A 21,093-nucleotide genomic window follows, 5' to 3' on the forward strand; every position below is an offset into this window, starting at 1 on the left:
GCCAGGTCTGCCGGATCTGTATGACCCCATTGTACAGGTGGACCTATTGAGGATCCCACAGTGAGCCTGGGGAGGGGGCTCTGGGACCATACCCTTAATACTCAACAACCCTTGAGGGCAATCTGGAGAGGTCGGGGACCCAGGACGGTAAAATTCACGTTGCAGCAAGGGAAACTGAGGCTCAGATCTTTCGGGTCCCAAACCAGATTCTAACTATCCAGGTCCTCCTAGTACAAGCCTGGGGCTTGTACAAATAAAAGTTAGGCGACATATCAGATGTGGGTCCCATGGGAGCAGTCGCGGGAGGCAGGGCAGATTCTGAACTCTGTGCCTTTAAATAGGGAGCCGGGCGAGGCTAGGAGCGCCTCGTTCCTTGAGGCTGTCCGGAGGCGGGGCCTGGGAGGCGGGGTCTGGAAGACCAGCCCTGTTGTCTGATTCAAGCCTCGCGCTCTCCTCCCCTTTAAGGCGCACGCCTGCCCCGGGGTTTCAACAGGCCCTTTAAGGCGCGGCCCACGTCCTCCGGCAGAAAAGAGACTTAAAGGCGACGCGTGGCGCGATGGCGGCGGCCCCACGCGCGTGCCGAGGGCGCGGGCGGCCGCTCCCAACGCTGCTGTTGTTGCTGTTGCTGGCACTGCCTCCTCCGGGGGGCCCGCCAGGCGCCTCTGCCTACTTCCCAGAGGAGCGTTGGAGCCCCGAGTCCCCGCTGCAGGCGCCGCGCGTGCTCATCGCCCTGCTGGCTCGCAACGCGGCCCACGCACTGCCAGCCACACTGGGTGCACTGGAACGGCTGCAGCACCCGCGGGAGCGCACGGCGCTGTGGTGAGTGCGGCGCCGCCGTCAGCGGCCGACCTGCCGCCGCCCAGTCGGCGGCTCCATGCCTTGTCCTCCTTGCAGTTCTGGCACCGGGCAGGGCGGACCAGACCTGCGAGTGCCTTCTGCTTGTCCCCATTGCGCGGGCCAGACCCACGCGTGCTCTGTTCCTACTCTTCTTCCTCCGCATGCCCCGCATAAGAATGGGCCAGACCCTCGCTTTGCCTGCTGTCTCCCCATTAGGGCAGATCCAGGACCACACCCAGGGCAGACTTTGCTGTCTAACCCTCTAAACTGTATTGAAGCACACACGCAAGCTCCAAGGAAGGGCAGCCTGGAGCCCCTACAAGGGCGTTGCCTGGGCCCGCAGTGTACTCCCGCTAACTGTATATTTTCCCACTGCTGCTGCTGTTCTGCCACTGAAATCAGCCTGATATAGGCCTTCTAACCAGAGTGGGTGTGTGGGGTATGGCCCCAGAGTAAGTGGATCCTTTCTGGACAGGGAATGGGACACAGCCACAAACAAACCTGACTGGTGACAACCTGCTTCCTGCCTCAGTGTCTGGAACAAGGGGTATTAATATAACTCTGGTTGGGTTTGTCTTTGAAGATTAACCAGTTAACAGGTGTGAAGTCCTGTGGCCCTGGCATCATGGCTTGGCATTCAGTGACCAGAGCTACTGTGATTGTTACTACCATCCTTGTTGTCAACTTAGTAGCAGTTCATTTGGGAAAATAGCTCTGGGCCCCATGGTCAAACTAGATTCCCAAATGTCCCTCTTCTCCACCCTAGGTTCCCTATCCTGAATAATTCAAACACACAGTTGGTGCTTAAGAAATGTTTATTGAACGAAGTAGTGAACGCAGCTCACTCTGAGGTGGTAGTGTTCATAGGAGAAATTAAAAAATGATGGGGTGGAACCAAGTGATGTAGTTTATTTTTATTAAATTACACTATTTAGCACCTAACCTTCTTATAAGATCCTAGATGCCTCAGTGTCTCATGTGTTTTTCTAAAATTAGCTTATTTAATATTCTCTGCAGCCTAGTGAAGTGTCCTCACCCCTGTGTTAAAGATTAAGAAACTGAGGCATGGAGAGGGGAAGCGCCTTGCCAGGCACTATGTAGCTGCTAGCAGGCTGAGCCAGGGTGCAGAGCCCAGGTGCCACACTGTTGCCCTGTCCTGCCCTGGGCTCCCCAACCTCAATGATTGCCCCCCCCCCCACCCACAGGGTGGCCACGGACCACAACTCAGACAACACATCAGCTGTACTGCGGGAGTGGTTGGTGGCCGTGAAGAGTTTGTACCATTCCGTGGAATGGAGGCCAGCAGAGGAGCCCAGGTGAGTGCTAGGTACTGCCCTGAGCCCTCCCAGTCCGACCCAGCTGCACCCCTGCTCACAACCCTCCATGGCTCTCCGCTGCCCTGTAACAGAACCCTAGTCCTTTAGCCCCTGACTCTCTGGCCCAACTCTGCAGCCTCACCTGACAGCTCTGGCTACTCTGGCTACTCTTACCCGCCCTCAGCTTCACAATGGGCCCTAATCCCTATCTCCCGCTCCTGCCCTAGCCCTTTGCCCCAGCCTTCTCCTACACCTCGAGTTCTTTCACCCCATGTCTTTGAGCGATGCCCACTGCTTCGTTCCCAGTCTCACCAGCAGCCCAACAACACCAGTTCTCCTGCTTAGCTTTCCCACAACTCCCTGGGCATTATGGACCCAGTTCCTTTCACTTTTTCAGGGTTTATTTCTGTACCCAATCACCATTCAGATCAGATTCTGAGTCTGGGAGGACAAGTTACAATTTTCTTTTGCTCTTTATTGTCTCCCAGTGCCCTGCCTGCCCCCCACCCCCAGCTTTCTTCCAGCCCTACAGATTGCCTAGACTTTCTCCCCTCTGGGCCTTAGTACTGGCCACGCCCCTTGCGGCTGCGGATACACCTCTCTCCTCCTGTTTTCTCCTTGTTTACTTTTTCCCAGCCTTCAGATCCGGCTTCCCCAGCCCTTCCAGGAAGCCCTTTCTGACCACCTCACAACCTGGGCCCTCTCTGGGCTCTAGCAGTGCCAGTGCTGTGCACGTCACAGCTGCTTCTCTGCAGGTCCTACCCCGATGAGGAGGGTCCCAAACACTGGTCCGACTCGCGCTACGAGCACATCATGAAGTTGCGCCAGGCAGCCCTGAAATCAGCCCGGGACATGTGGGCTGATTACATCTTGGTGAGTTTCCCAGCCCACAGATCACAGGGGTCAAAGTGGTGGGTGTGGAGACTATCCTTAACTCTGTTTTACAGATGGGGAAACTGAGGCACAAGAGGGGACTTGCCTTGTCAGAGGTGACCCAGCTAGTCAGTGGGAGGGGCTGGGATTTGACCTGGGGCGCTTGGGCTCCTATCAGATTGTGTCCCCAGCTGTCCTCTGTGGTTAGTTAGACACTTGGTTCATCTCCACTTTCATTATTGCCATCACTAGTGACACTAGATCTCCACAAACCCTCAGTGACACTCTCTGGGCCACTCCAAAAAGCAGAAGGATGGGTCAGGGCTCGGGAGACTTGGCGACGTTGAGCTGCTGAGGCCTGATTTTTACTTCCTCCTTCCGGGCCAGTGTTGCCCCCGGAAGGCGGGGACGTGGAGTGTTGAATGCTATAATGTTGGATAACTGCCCACAGGTCGTGGGCCTTCCTGTCCCCCTGACTTGGTGTGGTTCCCCACCCTGGTGCGGATGGGGAGGACATTGACGGCTGGGCTACTGGCGACCCTGAACGCAGTGATGCCAGCCTGGCAGTGCCTGTGGCTGGTTTCGTGTACTTGCCAGTCAATATACATTTATGAGCCCCTCTTAGTGCCCTCCTGCTTGCCCTGGGGACAGGCACAATGAAGATCTGCACAGGCAGAGCCCCACCTTGCTAGTGTCCTGGGAAAGGTGGATGTGACCAGAAAAACCAGACTGAGTAAGGAGACATCACCAGGCAGCGGAGCTGTGTCGAAGTTGTAGGAAGGCAGTTGGTGCTGTGTCAGGGTAGTGGGACTGCTGGGACAAAGTCCCACACACCGGGCTGGGGGTGGGGCGCTGTATTTTGGGAAGTGTGTTGTCTCTCAGTTCTGGAGGCTGAAAGTCTGGAATCCAGTTGTCAGCAGGGTTGTGCTCCCCCTCCAAAGCTCCAGGGGAGGATCCTTCCTGCCTCTTCCAGCTTCTGGTGGCTCCAGGTGTCCTTGGCTTGTGGCTACATCAGCCCAGTCTCCGCCTCTGTGGTCACATGGACGTCTCTCCTTGTGTGTCTCTTCTCTTCTTCTAGGGTCACCTGCCAGGACTGTGTTTCCAAATAAGGTCACAGTCACAGCCTCCAAGGTTAGCACTTCAACATCTAGCCTCCAACAGATGGCATAACCAGGGTGGGGTGGTGAGTGAGCAGGGTTGGGGGCCTTTCTTAGGAGGGGTCCCCAGAAGAGACCTGAAGGAGCAAAGGAGCCAGCCTCGGGGGAAGCCGGAGGACGGTATCTGGGGTGGAGGGAAGAGCAGGCAGCAAGCTTGCGGGTGGAAGGGCTGTGAGGAGGCCAGTGTGGCTGGAATGGTGTGAAGAGGGAGCGGTGGAGGGGTGATACTGAGATGGTGAGTGAGGGCCAGCCTCTGCAGGCTGAGGGAGAGATTGGCTTTTCCTCTGGCAGCACTGGGGAGCCACCAAGGGTATGTGAGCAGGGGAGGGCTGTGTTCTAATTTATGATTTTCAGAGTCTCTGTGGTGGCTGTGGGATCCTGGCCTTTCTTTCGGGGCAAGAAAGGGGACAGCAGGAGGCTGTGGGGAGGACTCTATGGGATAGGGCAGGGAGGTTCAGGCCCTGCTTAGGGACTGGATGTGAGGGTGCCAGAAGGACCCCAGTCGTCTGGCCTGAGCCCTTTAGGGAGGAGAGAGCCATCTGGGACAAGGAAGGCTCCTCCTGGGGCCTGCAGATTGATGCCTCCTCAGACCATTTTACAGATGGGCAAGTGGAGGCTCGGAGAGGGAGGTTTCAGCTTGCTGGGTGGCATCCGGGAACCAGTGGAGCGCACAGGTGGGACTCGGCCCTGCCTGGAACCATCCTGAACAGGGCCACCTCGTCTGTTTTGCTTTCATGGTTTGAGGTTGGCTAGTTTTCTCTATTTTTTCCTTCAGCAAACATGGGTAGAACGCCAGGCTTTGGTTCAAAACTCAAACCAGCTTTTGACACATACTATTTTTGAAATTGGGAACTTTGAAAATCCATATTGGCGTGTGGAGTCATTTGTCCAATGTTTTTAAAATTATTATCAAAAGGGCATCTTTTTCCCCCTTTTTACAAACACTATGGGTGTTACTTGTAAGAAAATATACAAGAAAAATAAGGAATTTAAGAAAGAAAAAACAAATAAACTTTGTAATCTTACCTCTCAGACTCACTTTCTGGCTTTTTTGTATGTTTTTTAATTGAGGTGCAATTTATCTAACATAAAATTAACCATTTTAAAGTGTGTAATTCAGTGGTTATTAGCACATTGGCAATGTTGTACAGCCATCATCTCTGTCTAGTTCTAGAACATTCCATCATCCCAAAAGGAGACCTCCGTCCCCATCAGCAGTCACTCCCCACCCCCCTCCTCACTAATCTGCTTTCTGTCTCTGGATCTACCTGTTCTGGACATTTCATATTAATGGAATAACACAACCTGTGGACTTAAAAAAAAAAGATTTTATTTATTTATTTTAGACAGAGGGGAAGAGAAGAAGAAAGAGAGGAAGAAAGAGAGGGAGAGAAACTTCAGTGTGTGGTTGCCTCTGACGCGCCCCCTACTGGGGACCTGGCCCACAACCCAGGCATGTGCCCTGACTGGGAATTGAACCAGTGACTCTTTGCTTTGCAGGCCGGTGCTCAATCCACTGAGCGGCACCAGCCAGGGTTAGATTTTTGTGTCTGGCCTTTCTCACTCAACATCATGTTTTCAGGTTCTTCCACGTTGTATTCATTCCTTTTCAGTGAGTAATATTTCATTGTGCAGTTGGACTACATTTTGTTTATCCACTCATCTGATGTTGGACACTTAGGCTGATTCCATCTTTTGGCTGTTATAAATCATGCTGATTTCAACATTTGAACACAGGTGTTCAAGTACCTGTTCAAGTCCCTGTTTCTAGTTCTCTTGATCTATACCCAGGGGTGGAATTGCTGGGTCACATGATAACTGTGTTTAATTTTTTGAGGACCTTCCAGACTATTCTGGCTGTTTTTACTGTACATATATATTCAGAGGTCACAGTTTAAATGTCCTCAAGGGGCTGGGTGGGGAACATACACAACCGCATGGCTTGTCCCCGGGGCAGCCACCTCCTGTCTGCACGGAGGCTTCCCAGGCGGGGATCCTGTTCCCATGGTGCCAGAGAAGCCTGGGATTCTAGTTTTTGCTGTCGTTTACCACAAGTGATTCAAATGGTCTAAAAACCGTGCATGGGTAACAGAAAGCATACCCGTGGACCAGAGGCATTTTTTGAAAACCCCCATCCTAATAGCTCTGTAACTTACTGTGGCCTGTGTATTTGCACATCCCAGGAGACAGGAATGTCCTCACCTAATTGTTTTCTGTGGCGTGGTCTTCAGTCGTGGCAGCAGAGTTTCTCTAGCTGGTTTGTTGAGGACTTCCTTCAGATGCCTCTAGACTCCTGGGTCGTTCGTTCCCGGCTCATGTGACAAACAGTGACTATCCCCGTGTGGCCTTTCTGGAAGGTGTTGGTGACACACGGCTTTGGGGGAACCAGCAGGCACCCCGCCCCCATGGTGATTCTGTTTGTGGTTTGGTGAATTTCATTCCAGGCTATTTTCTTTGCTTGCAACAAGCAAGTTACCATCTTTTTATCCCAACATTTAAGGTGTTAAAATAAAGTTCTTATTTTTATGAACTTTAAAAAAAATCCTTATTGGAGGATACGTTTTATTGGCTTTTGGAGAGAGAGAAACATCGATGTGAGAGAGACATCAGTCATTTGCCTCCCATATGTGCCCCCACCGGGAATTGAACCCACAACCTTTCGATGAATGGAATGACGCTCCAGCAAACTGAGCCACCCAGCCAAGGCTTATATGAACTTTTTCTTGTCATCTGACTCACAGAGAAAAAAGTGTGTTCCTCACAGAGGTGGCCTCTGGCCCTAACTGCCCTCACTGACCAGCGCTGCCTCTTGTAAAAGTTCCTGCTAATGGGGCCACGTGGCACACCCACTGTCATGTCTGGTATGTCAGCAGCACCGTGTCTGGGACCCATTAGTGTGTCCCAGACACACTAAATACGTGCTGCTGTGTGGTCCATTCCCGCTCCTTCCTTAGTAGTCTGTTTCATCTTAGTAGTCTGTTACTTGTGAATGTAACGTGGCTCGTTGCCGAGGACAGAGCCGTGGGCTGAGGCGGTGGGTGGCTTCCAGGGTCACGTGTGCCATTCCAGGCTCTCTGGACCTCCAGGACTCTGCCTCTGCCCGATCATCCGAGCTGTGGCCCAGCCTCGGTCCCTCGGCGGCTCGCACTGATGTCGTGTGTGTTGGGTGTTTTGTAGTTTGTGGACTCAGACAACCTGATCCTGAACCCGGACATGCTGACTCTGCTGATCGCTGAGAACAAGACAGTGGTAGCGCCCATGCTGGATTCCCGAGCCGCCTACTCCAATTTCTGGTGTGGGATGACTTCTCAGGTCAGGGGGCTGCCTGGGTAGTGTGGGGGCTTAGGGGTGGTGGGGGCTGGGCCAAGCAAGTGGGAGCCTAACTTAGCATCACACCACCCAGTGGCCAGTGTTTCACAACACCGTTGAACCGCCCCACAGCAGGGTCCGTGACTTTGACCTTTCCCCACCTCTTCCCAGTAGTGAGGCAGAAACAGAAGTACGGAGCGAGGAGGCGGCTTGCCTAACCTCACACAGCTAGGAAGTGGCGGTGCCAGGATGGGACTTCAGGCACAGCTTGATTCAGATGTTCAAACAGCATTCCAGTTTTCTTCCCTGGGTGGCTTCTCTTCCAGCTCCTGGGGAGCGATCCCAGCTGCATCCATCTGAAGTCCTCTCTGATTCGGCCTTGTCCAGTCTCTCTCCTCTTACCCCAAACCAGTTACGGGAGCCAGGAACATTCCAGGCTCTGGTAGGCCAGGCCTGTGTCACACCTTCCACCCCAGGGTAGAGGCTGAGGCGGCAGGCAAAGCCAGGGGGAGTAAAGGGGAGGGTGCCGGGGTTGGGGCTGTGCCGGGGGGAGGGGGCTGGGTGGCTGGAGCCAGGAGGCTGACCCGTCCTGTCTCCTCCTGTGTTCTGTTTTTAACTGACATGCAATTCAGAAGACATCAATCTCACCCTTTCAAAGTGAGTAATTCAGTGGTTTCTATTTTTAAAGTGTCTCATAGAAATGTAAATGTTATGTGTCAACAATTCCAGCTTGTAAAGGGTCTGAGGAAGAGAGGCCAATTCAGGATTGTTCCAGAAGCTTTTAAAACTTATCTTTCAAATTGAATTGATGTTCAGTTTTTATGTAAATCAAAGGATGTCAAATTTTTCAGATTTTTTCAGTCCCCTTTTCAGATTTTCTTAAAACTATCTTTGCACATCTTTATTCTTGTCTCCAGGAACATAAATACATGTCAGATTTATTTCATATGAAAGCTGAATCATATTATATACTTTAATTTACAGTCTGATTTTTCATGGAACAGCCCACGTGTGCATCCTGTCAGAACATGGATGCAGTGCAAACACGTTCTTTCACGTAGTCACCAGCGCTTTGCCGCTCTTCCCCCAACAGGCATTACACTGGGTGTACATCCCTAATGCCAGTGCTGGACATACACATTTTGTTTCTATGGGGTAAATCTCAAAGTGGCTTTCTCTGGGCACAAGTCATAGTACTTTATAGTTTGGGGGGTGGGTATTAACTTAGTTTTTTATCCTCATCTGAGGACATTTTTTTTTCCCACTGCTTTCAGGGAGAGAGGGGGAGGGAGAAACACCTGTGAGAGAGAAGCATCGATTGGTCGCCTCCCACATGTGCCCACACTGGGGGTTGTAACACCTGGACCCAGGTGGGGGACTGACTGCATCTTAGGGATGTGCCCTGACTGGGAATCACACCCACAACCCACAGGATGATGCTCCATCCTACTGAGCCACACCGGCCAGGGCCACAGTACTTTAGTTTTAATAAATTTTGCCATATTAAATCCCCAAAACTGTAGAAATAAGCATTCTACCAACCTTGGGTGTTATTTTTTTTAATCCTCACCCAAGGATATGCTTAATTTTTAGATAGAGAGGAAGGGAGAGAGAGAGAAACACTGATGGCTGCCTCCCATGCACTCCCTGACAGGGCATCGACCATGCAGCCTTTCAGTGTACGGGACGCTGTTCCAATCAGCTGAGCCACCCAGCCAGGGCTGGGTTTGGTGTTTTTGGGGTTTTTTTTTGGTGTTGTTGGCCAGTTTAATGTTAAAACCTTTCTCAGCTTTTTAATTTTCTCCTTCAAATGCTGCCTTTATGATCTGAAATGGGGGGCCCAGTCTGCAAGTAGACAGCTATTTTCTTTTTATCAGCCATTGTCCTGTCAGCTGAGGCACAGGGGTGGAGACTGTCACCGGTCACGCCCATAGCACTGCGCTCAGGGAATGAATGCCCTCCACAGCCAGGAGTTGGCACCTGGGCTCCATGCCTCCCAGTGTCCTGGGCCTCCAGCTTCTCCCTGAGGGACCCCCATGCAGAGCTCTGCCCCTTCCCCACAGGGCTACTACAAGCGCACACCTGCCTACATCCCCATTCGAAAGCGGGACCGCCGGGGCTGTTTTGCAGTTCCCATGGTGCACTCGACCTTCCTGATCGACTTGCGGAAGGCAGCGTCCAGGAACTTGGCATTCTATCCTCCACACAGCGACTATACCTGGTCTTTTGATGACATCATCGTTTTTGCCTTCTCCTGCAAGCAGGCAGGTGAGTCCTCGGGCGTTTGCTGTCACAGAGGCGTCATCTGGCCAATTCTCTGGAATCTGTGCTGAACAAGATCAAACAGAGTCCACAGAAAATTCACAGGACCAAAACTGCAGGGTGTAGGTGTGGCTTTAGGTACGGCTGTATCCAGGTGGTGTTCAGATGATGGCCCCAATACCCATTTGTTTTCCAGCCCTGGTCTTGCTGGATGTCTTCGCACCCTAGGACTCCTAATTTTCTGTAGTTGAACATAACTGTTCCCTAATTGCATACTTAGTGAAAAATGTTCTGAAGAGAAAGAACACAGCCATATACTGACCCATCATTACTTTAAATCAGGATTTGGCAAACTGTGGTCAGCAGGGAAGGGGGGGAGAAAGAGAGGGAGAGAAACATCAACGTATGGTTGCCTTTTGCTCCCAAGTGGGGACCTGGCCTGCAACCCAGGCATGTGCACTGACTGGTAATTGAACTGGTGACCCTTTAGTTCACGGGCTGGTACCCAACCCACTGAGCCACACCAGCCAGGGCAGAATGGGTTTTTTAGTTTGTTTGTTTGTTTGTTTTAATTTATTTACTGATTTCAGAGAGAGAGGAAAGGAGAGATAAAGAAATATCAATTTGTTGTTCTACTTATTTACGCATTCTTGTATGTGCCCTGATCACAGATTGAACTCGTATCCTTGGTGTATCAGGATAGTGCTCTAACTAACTGAGCTACCCAGACGGGGCTGGTTTTTATATGTTTTAAATGGTTGGGGGGAAAATGAAAAGAAAAATATTTTGTGACATCTGAAAATTATATGAAATTCAAATTTCAGGGCCTGTATGGAAAGTTTCTTTGGTTCACGCCACACCCACTTATTTAAGTGTTGTCTGTGGCTGTGTTCATGTCCCAAGGGTGGAATCGAGTTGTGGAGACAGAAACTGTTGGGCCAGCAGCCTACAGTATTTATACTGTCGGGCCTGTTATGGAACAAGTTAGCCAGTTAAAGTAAAAGTTATTTCCATTGAGTTATTAACTTTTTAAAAAAGATGCACACTCAATATAAAAATTTAAACCATCCAGAAAAGGACAAAAGCAGATGGAGACAACGTTCCTAACCTTTCACCCAATCGCTCCCCTTTTTGTGCAGAAATACGCACCTTCCCTGTTCCCCTGCTGCTTTGCGGTCCACTTCAGCATGGGACCCTGTGGGGGCCGTGTTCGTGGTGGCACACGGTGCTTGTTAACAGTTCTGTCGATAGTCGATGTCTTGCCTGCCAGTGAGAGCCCCTGTCTGGCTTCAAGTCCTGGATAGAAGTCTGAGGGCTTTCTGCTGGTTGCTGGGAACAGTGGGTGGGACTCTTTTCCTTTCTGGCCTCACAGCTGGGCTGTGGGGCTGATGCTGTAGTCAGAGGTGGCCACTGTCATCTTGTTGCTTAGTTTTCAATTTTGATGTGTATTCCTTGACTCCAGAGGTCCAGATGTATGTGTGCAACAAGGAGGTGTATGGCTTTCTGCCAGTGCCACTGCGGTCGCATAGTACCCTCCAGGACGAGGCTGAGAGCTTCATGCATGTGGAGCTGGAGGTTATGGGTGAGTCTGCCCACACTGCCCTTTCTCTGTCATCTCATGTCCATCTCCTGAACACTGATTGAGCACATGCTGGGTGCTTGTCCCTTTACTGGGCATTGGGAACCCAGCGTGAACAAAGTGAACAGTTGTCCTTCCCTCTCAGGGAGGGCTGGCTTGTAGCAGCTATGCATGGCAGTCAGGGTGGTCTTCCTGGAGGAGCTGGCACTAAGATGCATGGTGGGTGGGAGTTAGCCAGAAGGGGATTGCAGCCAGAGGGAGCATTATATGCTAAGACCGGGAGGCTGAAGGGGATGTGAGCTCAGGGAACAGAACAGGTCATTGGGACAGAGTTGGCAGGGCCAGGGTAGCAGCCTTAAACACTGGTGTTTTCCTCAGGAGCAGTTGGGAGCCATGGGAGATGTGGGAGCAGGGAGAACAATAGCTTTTCATTGGTGAACCTTATGTGCATGGCAGTGTCTGGGCCACAGCCTTTTTGGGCCATTTCCAAACCTCAGACCTATTAAATATTTACTGTTTATCTTATATGCACCCTTTGGTGTTACTTGAATACACTTAAGTAAAAAAGGAAATTACATATTTCAACCACAGTTGCAAGCTCACGTCTTTCTAATAGATAAACAAATAAATCCATAAATTCTTAACTAGCAGCCATGTCTCTGGTGGGCCCCTGCGATGAGTTGAGCACATAGGGCTGAGCTGCCATCAAGATTGCTTGAGGAGGGGCATCCTGACAGGGGTGGGGGTGTCTCTGGAGCAAGAGGATGGTGGTATAGTGCCTGCTTCCGTGGAGGCTTTGCTCTTCGCTGGTCACACATGTCTCTGAAACGGCCTGGCAGGCAGCACAGCCATTACCCCAGTGTACAGATGCGGTGGGGCCAGGCTGCTGGTGTCAGCTGCCCTGATCTTCTCTGCTCTAAAACGGTCTCTCTCAGAGACTGTGTGTGTGCGCGCGTGCATGCGCACATGCACACCCTCCTGGTGGCTGAAGATGGAATGGCACACTCCTTCTTTGGGGGAAGGGACTTTGATCTTCTGAGGTGACACCTGGAGGCTGCAAGATCACCAGGGTGGAGACCGTGCAACACCCAAGTGCCTGTCACGTGCAGATGCTCAGGCCTAGGTCAGGAGCCCCGCTGGGCCACAGTCATGAGAAGCAGGTCTGTGCGTGTCACCAACTCTCATCTGCTTCTGGACCCCAATAGGCATTTCTGTGGCTGCCATAGTTTTCTTCATTTAAATTTTCACATGGATGTCTGTTATTGCTTCTGGTGAAGAAACCATTCACATGACAGAGGCGTGGATACTTCCTGTTCCTCTCTTGAGGGCCAGAGCTGAGCACACAGAACCGATGGAAGCAGGGTCCAGGGGTTTCAGATGTTTGTGTGAATCCTTCCTTCTGCCCAAGTGAAAACCACATTTCTTTCTATCTGCATGTGGGTATCTGGACCTGGGCTGTACACGTGATTTTTCATGTGTTCAAGCATCTTCCAATGAGATTTCAGACTTGCAGAAGAGCTCAGGGTGAAAGATCCCACCTCCCCACAGGCAGGCACTGTCACCATCATACCCCACCCCCTCGGTGTGTGTGTGGGGGGCAGAGGCTCAGAAAGAGAAGGCAAGGGGCCCCTGGGATGTGAGCCCATGTCCTCAGACCCCGGAGTCTTGGCGTTGATCTCGGCTTGCTCACGGAGGTTGTGGTGGCCGGGGGCCAAAGGGTTCTGGGTGGGAGGCAGCCCTGGGACGTGGTGGCCTTGGAGGAGGTCAAGCTGTGAGGTGGGAGGTGCTGGGCCAGCGCAGCCTTCCCACAGTGCTCAGACAGAAGGACCTGTGTCCGTTCCTTGGGCTCACACGGGGCCTTTGTTCTCGGCGAGGCACGCACCACACTGCCCATTGCGCTGGGCTTTTCTGGGCTAGCCTGCTGGGCAGGCAGGGACCTCTATAGGCTCCTGTCTACATGAGGGTCCAATCCTTCTGCGGGAGCTGTGAGGGACGTGCCAGAGGCTCTGGGGATGTGGTCTGACCATTGCTCACAGCAGCTGAAAGGGGAACAGCCGTGACTACTCTGAAATTCTGGGCAAACCCTGGCATGTAGATGTGTCGCTCAGTCAGACGGCCATCTTCCCCCGTGTGTCTTCCTTCTCTGCCCAAATTTTCATTCTCATTGGGACCCTAGTCATAGTGATCAGGGCCACTCTGATGACCTCACTCTACCTTTATCACCTCTGTAAAGACCCTATTTCCAAATAAGGTCACATTCTGAGGTCCAGGGGGTTCGGACACCATCATAACTTTTTGTGGGACGACACCATTCAACCCATACATGTGTAACTTCACGACACCTTTTTACGGGTAACCTTCTGAGGGTTATTAGCCCATTTTATAGATAAGGAATCTGAGGCCCAAATAGGTCAAGGTCACACAGGTTGTCATCAATCTTGGTTCATTCTATGAGCACATGCTGTATGCTGAGCCCTGTGTTGGGCACTGGGGACCCAATGTGAGTGGACAGACCTGGTGTCCATTCCACAGAGCTCGCAGGAGATGGAGTGAGGATCGCCGGACTGAGGTTTGATGGTGGAATCCTGGGCGCTGCGGGGGTGGGAAGGAGGTAGCTGACTCAGCCTGAGGATGTTGGGACACACTCCCCTCACGGGACCAAAATGGCACACTAGAAGGGAGTGTGCCATTCCATCTTCAGCCACCCGGGGGAGACACACACACACCCCACCCCACCCCCCACCCGGGGTTGGGGAGGAGGGAGGAAGGGTGTCCCAGGATTCTGAGGTAGGAAGGGGTGTGTTTGGTGTGCTAACAGTCAGAGTGAGTAGGAGATGGGGGAGAGAGTAGCAACGGTGTTATGGGTGGGGGCAGGTCAGGCAGATTCCCCAACCCCAGGCTGAGGGGCTCAGGGTGATGGGGAGCCATGTTGGGGATGGGGAGGGACAGTGGAAAGAGGCTGGAGTGCCCCCTGCCCCATGACACCAGCAACACCTTGGTTTCTTTCTGCCCTGCAGTGAAGCACTCCCCAGCAGAGCCCTCCCAGTTTGTCTCGGTGCCTCCCAGGATGCCTGACAAGATGGGCTTTGATGAGGTGGGCTGGGCCTTCTGGGGTGGGGAGGGAGGGAGGGGACTTAGGGCTGGAGGGTTCACAGAGGCCCCGTGCCACAGGTCTTCATGATCAACCTGAAGCGGCGGCAGGACCGACGGGAGCGCATGGTGCGGGCACTGCAGGTTCAGGAGATCGAGTTCCGGCTACTCGAGGCTGTGGATGGCAAGTGCGTCCAACCCTGGGAGCAGGGGTGTGGACCATGCACTGGGGGCCATAGTGCAGGGGAAGGGAGTCCCACCCTAGGAGGGTGCCTGGCAGAGCCGCACGGGGTAGACCACCGCCTGCAGGCCTGGCCATGGGTCCAGGAAGGGCACCAGTAGTTGAAGAGGGAAGCAGCTGCTCAGCAGGAGGGGACCCTCGTGGTGGAGTGGCAGGCAGGGGCGGGTTTTCCACTGACCCCTTCCTGTCCCCACTTCCAGAGCCATGAACACTAGCCAGGTGGAGGCACTGGGCATCCAGATGCTGCCTGGCTACCAGGACCCCTACCACGGGCGACCGCTCACCAAGGGAGAGTTGGGCTGCTTCCTCAGCCACTATAACATCTGGAAGGAGGTGGGTCCAGCAGGGTAGGGGTCTGGCGAGGTGGGTAAGCCAGGGCCCTCCTCAGCTTTCCCACAGCTCAGGGAGGGCATTGGGTGTACCCCAGGCAGATTCCAGAGCTGCAGCAGGGTCCAGGGCCTCTCTGGCGAATGTCCTCTCACTGCGCACATGTGTAGCCTGGGGAGGGGGAGGGGTGGGCTTGGTGTCCAAAACAGGTGGGGTCTGGGGCCAAGTCAGGCCTCTTCACACCCAGCTGCTTTCAAATGTCTGGATCCTGGACTGTGGTTGTGACATGTACTAATAGAAGCAACAGCCGTGGTGACTTTAACTATTGTGGAGCCCTTGCCAGGTGTAGCGCGTTAACCCTGGGGCTCATCAGCCGCACAGAGAGAGAGAGGCTGTGATGAGGGAGGGTACAGGGCTGGAACCTGGTGCTGCCAGGCATGAGGCAAGAGGGGTGTCCGGCTGCAGAGTGGGAGGGTCCTCTGGAGGGGCTGTCCAGGTGTTTGAGGTGATGGGTGCTCTCTTGGGTTGCCCTCCTTTCCTGAGATGAATCTCAGGAGGGCATTCGCCGTGGATGGCATGGGGCAGAGGTTATAGTGTCCAAGCAGCTCTGGAGCTAGGGGACATCCGAGTTCAAGTCCAACCCTGCCTCTTAGAGGGGTGAGCTCTGTGAGCAGGATGGTGCTTTCCAGCCGGAGCTTCGGTTTCCCCAGTCATGGCCTCAGGGGGCAGCCATAAAGATTCTCAAGTTCATTCATTCATGGAACATTTGCCAAGTGCCTACTGTGCACCTGGCCTGGTGCTGGTGCCAGGGACAGCGTAGCTGTGGGACACACCAAGCCCCCTGCAGGGGGCTGACAGCTGCAGGAAGTGGGAGGACTGATGATAAACCACAAAGAAATCAGAGTGAAATAAGTAAGATACATACAGAGAAGGGGCCTCGGGGCATGAATTGTCCTCAGCTGGCAGCCTTTGGTGGTGGTTGGGGAGGGCCTCCCAGTGGGCGACATCAGAGTGGAAGCCTAGGGGGCTTCCAGAGAGAGTCTGCCTGCCGCTGCAGGCAGAGGGTGCTGTGTGTCAGCCTAGGCCCAGGCTCTGGAGTGGGAAGGAGCAGCCAGGCAGGGAGTCTGTTGTTGAATGTTTGAGGAGGTGGTGTCGGGGTGGGGGGGTCAGTCCAGACAGTGGTGCAGGAGGGGTGCTTTGTGTCTCTCCTGCCACCCCAGAGCCTTTAAGCTGAGCTGGCTTGAGGGTCAGGCCCGGCCTTGGTCTCCTTCAGGTTGTGGACAGGGGGCTGCAGAAATCGCTTGTCTTCGAGGACGACCTGCGCTTCGAAATCTTCTTCAAGAGGCGCCTGATGAACCTCATGCGGGATGTGGAGAGGGAGGATCTGGACTGGGACCTCATGTGAGTCTGGGGTCTGGGGGTGGGGCCGTGTCTGAGGGCATGACTTGGGGCAGGTGCAGACCTGGGGAATGGCCAGGGCCCAGGGGTAAAGTTTGGAGTGGGGTTTAGCTGGGGATTAGGAGTTAGGCCAGAGCTCAGAGGCATGGTCTGGAGTAGGGTAGAGCTGGAGCCTAGGGGAGCAGCTAGACTCAAAAGATACAGTTTGGGACAACTCTTGGGTGTGTGGCAGGAGGAGTAACTACTCTGTGTATGTATGTGGCCTGTGTGAGGGGTGGGCCTTAGAGTAGTAAGGGCTTGGGGTGCGGCCTCCGGCCTGTGGGGTAGGACCTTCGCAGGATGACCTGAAAGCCTAGGGATCTGGCTATGGGGGTGGGGGTTCATCAAGGCTTGGAGACTTAAAGGGTCTTGTGGGGTTGGGGTGTGGCTAAGAATTGCCCAGGAAACCTGTGAGCTCTCTGAGGAGCTGGGGTGTGGCCTGAGGTGCATGTGGTCAGGACTTGTAGCCCTGAGCTGGCCTAGTGTGGGGAGTAGCCCGGGAGCCTGAGTCTTAACCCAGCACGAGGTCAGGTATGGCCAGCATATTTCTGGAACAGTCCTTTGGGACCTCATATAGGAGGGTTGGTTCCTCCTCCCTCCGTCCCCCTGTCTCCTGTGGTGTGCAGGGCCCTGATCCAGGTTCTAGGTCCCAGACTCTGGACCACGCTGTTAATAAGAATGGTAACTGCACCCCTTCATTCCTGACCGCACACTACATCCTTGCCCCTCACTTCGCAGCCGCACAACCCTCTGAACCCAGACCAGTATTCCTGTCAGACCCGCTCTTCTTCCTTGTGGCACAGCCTTGGAGAACATCCCGGAGATCCCATTTCCCCCAGTTCCAGAGCCTTCTGTGGCTCCCTGGTGCCCTTAGAAAAAGTCCAGTCACATGGGCCTCCTTATTGTGCCCTAAACATGCTAAGCCCGCTCCCACCCCAGGGCCTGACAGGGGCCCCTAGATCCCTGCCTTGCTGGGTTAGTGCTCACTGGTGGGCAGAAGGAGGGTGACAGGCTTTCAATTCTGTACCCCAGCTATGTGGGCCGGAAGCGGATGCAGGTGGAGCACCCCGAGAAGGCTGTGCCCCGCGTGAGGAACCTGGTGGAGGCCGACTACTCCTATTGGACACTGGCCTACGTGATCTCCCTGCAAGGCGCCCGCAAGCTGCTGGCCGCCCGGCCACTCTCCAAGATGCTGCCCGTTGACGAGTTCCTGCCAGTCATGTTCGACAAGCACCCAGTGTGAGAGGGGCTGCTGTGGGTAGGCGGGCTGGGGTCTCGCCACCTTGTAGCTGTCCTGGAGGGGTGGGGCTGTCAGACCCCTAGGAGGGTGCATTTTCCTCATCCACTTCCTTCGTGTCTTTCCTCCACCTCTGGCTCCATTTGAATCCCTGCTTCTGTCTCGGTTTGTCCCCTCCCACTCCTCCTTCCATTTGTCCCTTCCCCTGACCCACAGCTGCCCTACTCTCCCTTCCCCCAGGTCCGAGTACAAGGCCCACTTCTCCCCCCGCAACCTGCGAGCCTTCTCTGTGGAGCCTCTGCTCGTGTATCCCACACACTACACGGGGGACGATGGGTACGTGAGCGACACAGAGACCTCGGTCGTGTGGAACAACGAGCACGTCAAGACTGACTGGGACCGTGCCAAATCGCAGAAGATGAGGGAGCAGCAGGCACTGAGTCGAGAGGCCAAAAACTCAGATGTACTGCAGTCCCCGCTGGACAGCGCTGCCCGGGATGAGCTCTGAGGGGCAGCTGCTAACGCACCGGAGCAGCCTCCAGTTGCTCGCTGGAGACAGCAGGGCCCCCGAGGACCCCTGGCAGGCCACAGAGCACTCTCCATGCAGGGTGGTGTCCAGCCAGCTCTTGCTCAGCAATCACGTGCACGCAGGCAGCATTAATGGAGTGCCTACTGTATGCCAAGAATAGTGTTTGGCCCTGAGAGAGTGGGTGGGAACAGGCCAGCACGCATCTCTCCATGTGCCTGACATTTCTAAAGCACTGGCTGCGTACCAGGCCTGCGAGTGACGGCAGTGAATGGGGCACAGTTGTTTCCTCAGTGATGATGCAGTCATCAGGCATTTATTGATTCCCCCCAAATTGGGCACTAGTGATACACATTCATTTTTAAAAATTAAGTATTTATTGAGTGCCTACTGTATGTTGGGCACCATTTCAGGCTCTGGGAATATTGAGATAAACAAGACACTTTCTTTTATTCAAACACATATCAAGCACTGATTAGCCTGGTACTTGTCACACAAAAATTCTCATTGACTCAGTGCTTTGGTTGAATGTCTGCTGTGTGCCGGGAGCTGAGCTTAGTGCTAGGGATGGAGCTACATGAGGCGTTTTTCACTCTTAAATTGGTTTCTTCCCCACACATCTGGAGGGCACCTACTGTGCACCAGGCATCAGTGATACAAAACAGTACGATAGTTGTTTGGACAGCATTTGGTCACCCACATGTGTGCTGGGCCACTAATGAACAGAAGAATCCTTTCCTTTCTTCATGCATTAGGCATTTATTGAGTGCCTACTCTGTACCAGACCTTGTGGACTCCCAGTGGGGTTAGAGAATGGTTGAGTTGAAGTCCTTATTCATTCCCTAGTCACCTGAGCTGTGTGCACACCACTCCCTAGCAGGGAGCGTGGCTGTCCTCTCACCAGGGGCTGCTGCTGGTCCCGGTAACCACACAGCCCCCCTGGAGGGGGCGGGGGTGAAGATGGGGGCTGGGTCTCCGCTGCCCACCCCAGCTCCTGTTCGCTTGACCTCCCAGGCCTGCATCTCAGGTGTAGTCTGCCTGCTCGGTGGCATTCCTCTCTCCGAGCCTTTGGCGGGCTCAGCTGCACTGAGGTGCTGCCCGCAGCTTGGGCAGGATGCGCCCCGGCCCAGGCTGGAGGACTTGCAGTGCCTTCAGGCAGCAACGAATGTCAGAGCTGGCCAGCAGTGCTTGACCCTCTTAGGGATGGATACTGCTTGCTGGGTCGGATCCTGGATAACTTGCTTATTTTTTTATTAAATGTTCCTGGTTGGTTTTCACATAAGTGTGTTCTCTTCTTGGCCCAATGCCCTGCTCACTGCCAACACATTGCAGCCCCGTCCTTGTTGCTGGCCAAGGTGTGGGAGGGAACCAGGTGCTGGAGAGAAGCTGAGGGTGGGGGTGAGTGTGGGTGAGGGGGCAGTGAGGGCCCTCTAGCCCAGCCTGTCCCATAAAAACATCGCCAAAATAGTCCAGGGACAGATGGCCAAGTTTGCTGTATCCTGTGGGGTCAACTGCAGGAATATTTGAGGTGACAGAATTCAGAGGGGGCCTTTCATGGTTTCAAGTCCCCAGAAAACAGACCCTCTGGTGAGGATTTGTATCCAAGTGGTCACCCCCAGAAGCCCAGATGGAGGCGGAGACCTGAGACCAGGAAGAAGGAGCTGCAGGGGAACCAACAAGCAGTTGGGCACCTGGGGGCCTCAGGGTGACAGCCTGGAGCAACACCTCAGGGATCCCATCCCAGGGATTTGGATTTTCTGTGTCAAATACTTAAGGGTTCTCAAGATTCGTAAGCCCTGAGAGTGTGGGCGTATGCTTGAGGTATTTACACAATAACACTGTGTGTGATCCTTGTGGAAAACAGGACATATGGCTAAGCAAACTAAAAAAGCAAAATTAAGTCACATGTCCTCAAAGACAACTAATATTTTAGTAAAAAGTCTTGCACACTTGCACGGAGCATATCTGTACATGTTTTTCAGAAGAGAATCATGTGCCCTGGCCAGTGTGGCTCAGTGGATGGAGCTGCATCCCGTAACCCAACGGTTGTGGGTTGGATTCCCAGGGCACATTCCCAGGTTGTGGGTTCATCCCTGGTCCAGGTGTGAGTGTGTGTGACCCACCCTGGTCTGGACACACATAATCCCCGGCATGGATCCCTGGCTGGGTACATAGGAAGTCAACCAATCAGTGCTCTCTCTTATCAAGGTTTCTCTTCCTTCCTCCACCCTTTCGTCTCTCCTTCCCTTTCTCCCTCCCTCTCTCCCTTTCTGTATCTAAAAAAGCAAAGGAAAATGTCCTTGGGTGAGGATAAAAAAAAAGAACATCATGTTACATAAACCCTGCTGCAACCTGCTTTCTTCTCCCTATATAACACATTTTTATTTCATAAGCATGGGATCACTTTTCTTTTAAAATGTAACGACATGTTGTGGACCTTCTAAACCATGCAGATGTCTACCAGTTCCCTTTGGGTTGTAACATACACTCTTCCGTGGTGGAGTGGACCGCCATTTTTCAGACCTTCGTGGTTGTGGTTGGAGAACATCACAGCCCGCAGTGAACAGTGACACGTGATACACTTTTGCTCCTGGAGCTTTTATTTCAGTTGGGTAAATCAGTAACAGTAGAGGCCACCATAGTTACTTTTCTTGTTAACTCCTCCCCCTTCATCCAGGGTGGATGATCCGAGATTAGTAACCACTTCCCTCTTATGGGACCTGGGAGTTGCTTCTCACGTATTACAGTTACATGACGTGCTTCCAGGTCTTATTTTAACCCAGTGGATTTCAACTGGGGGTGATTTGTTCCCTCAGCAAGATTGGGCGATGTCTGGAGATGTTCCTGGTAATCATGATTTGGGGTGGGTACTGTTCTTATTGAGTGGAGTTAGGACACAGCT

The 21,093-nt window shown here is 53.3% G+C and overlaps 1 protein-coding gene across 1 annotated transcript; it reads left to right on the forward strand.

Annotated features, from left to right (window-relative positions):
- Positions 1-427: 427 nt before the first annotated feature.
- Positions 428-19,468, forward strand: COLGALT1 (collagen beta(1-O)galactosyltransferase 1). The gene is made up of 12 exons (XM_045853268.1): positions 428-819; positions 2,043-2,153; positions 2,909-3,026; positions 7,361-7,495; positions 9,556-9,760; positions 11,217-11,336; positions 14,351-14,427; positions 14,505-14,611; positions 14,865-14,997; positions 16,265-16,392; positions 17,461-17,667; positions 17,906-19,468. The coding sequence occupies exons 1-12, from the start codon at positions 557-559 to the stop codon at positions 18,171-18,173; spliced, it is 1,872 nt and encodes a 623-aa protein (XP_045709224.1). The 5' UTR covers positions 428-556; the 3' UTR covers positions 18,174-19,468.
- The last annotated feature ends 1,625 nt before the right edge of the window (positions 19,469-21,093 follow it).

This window comes from Phyllostomus hastatus, unplaced genomic scaffold (assembly GCF_019186645.2).
Source record: "Phyllostomus hastatus isolate PE091 unplaced genomic scaffold, TTU_PhHast_1.1 phas_contig_98, whole genome shotgun sequence".
Taxonomy (NCBI): domain Eukaryota; kingdom Metazoa; phylum Chordata; class Mammalia; order Chiroptera; family Phyllostomidae; genus Phyllostomus; species Phyllostomus hastatus.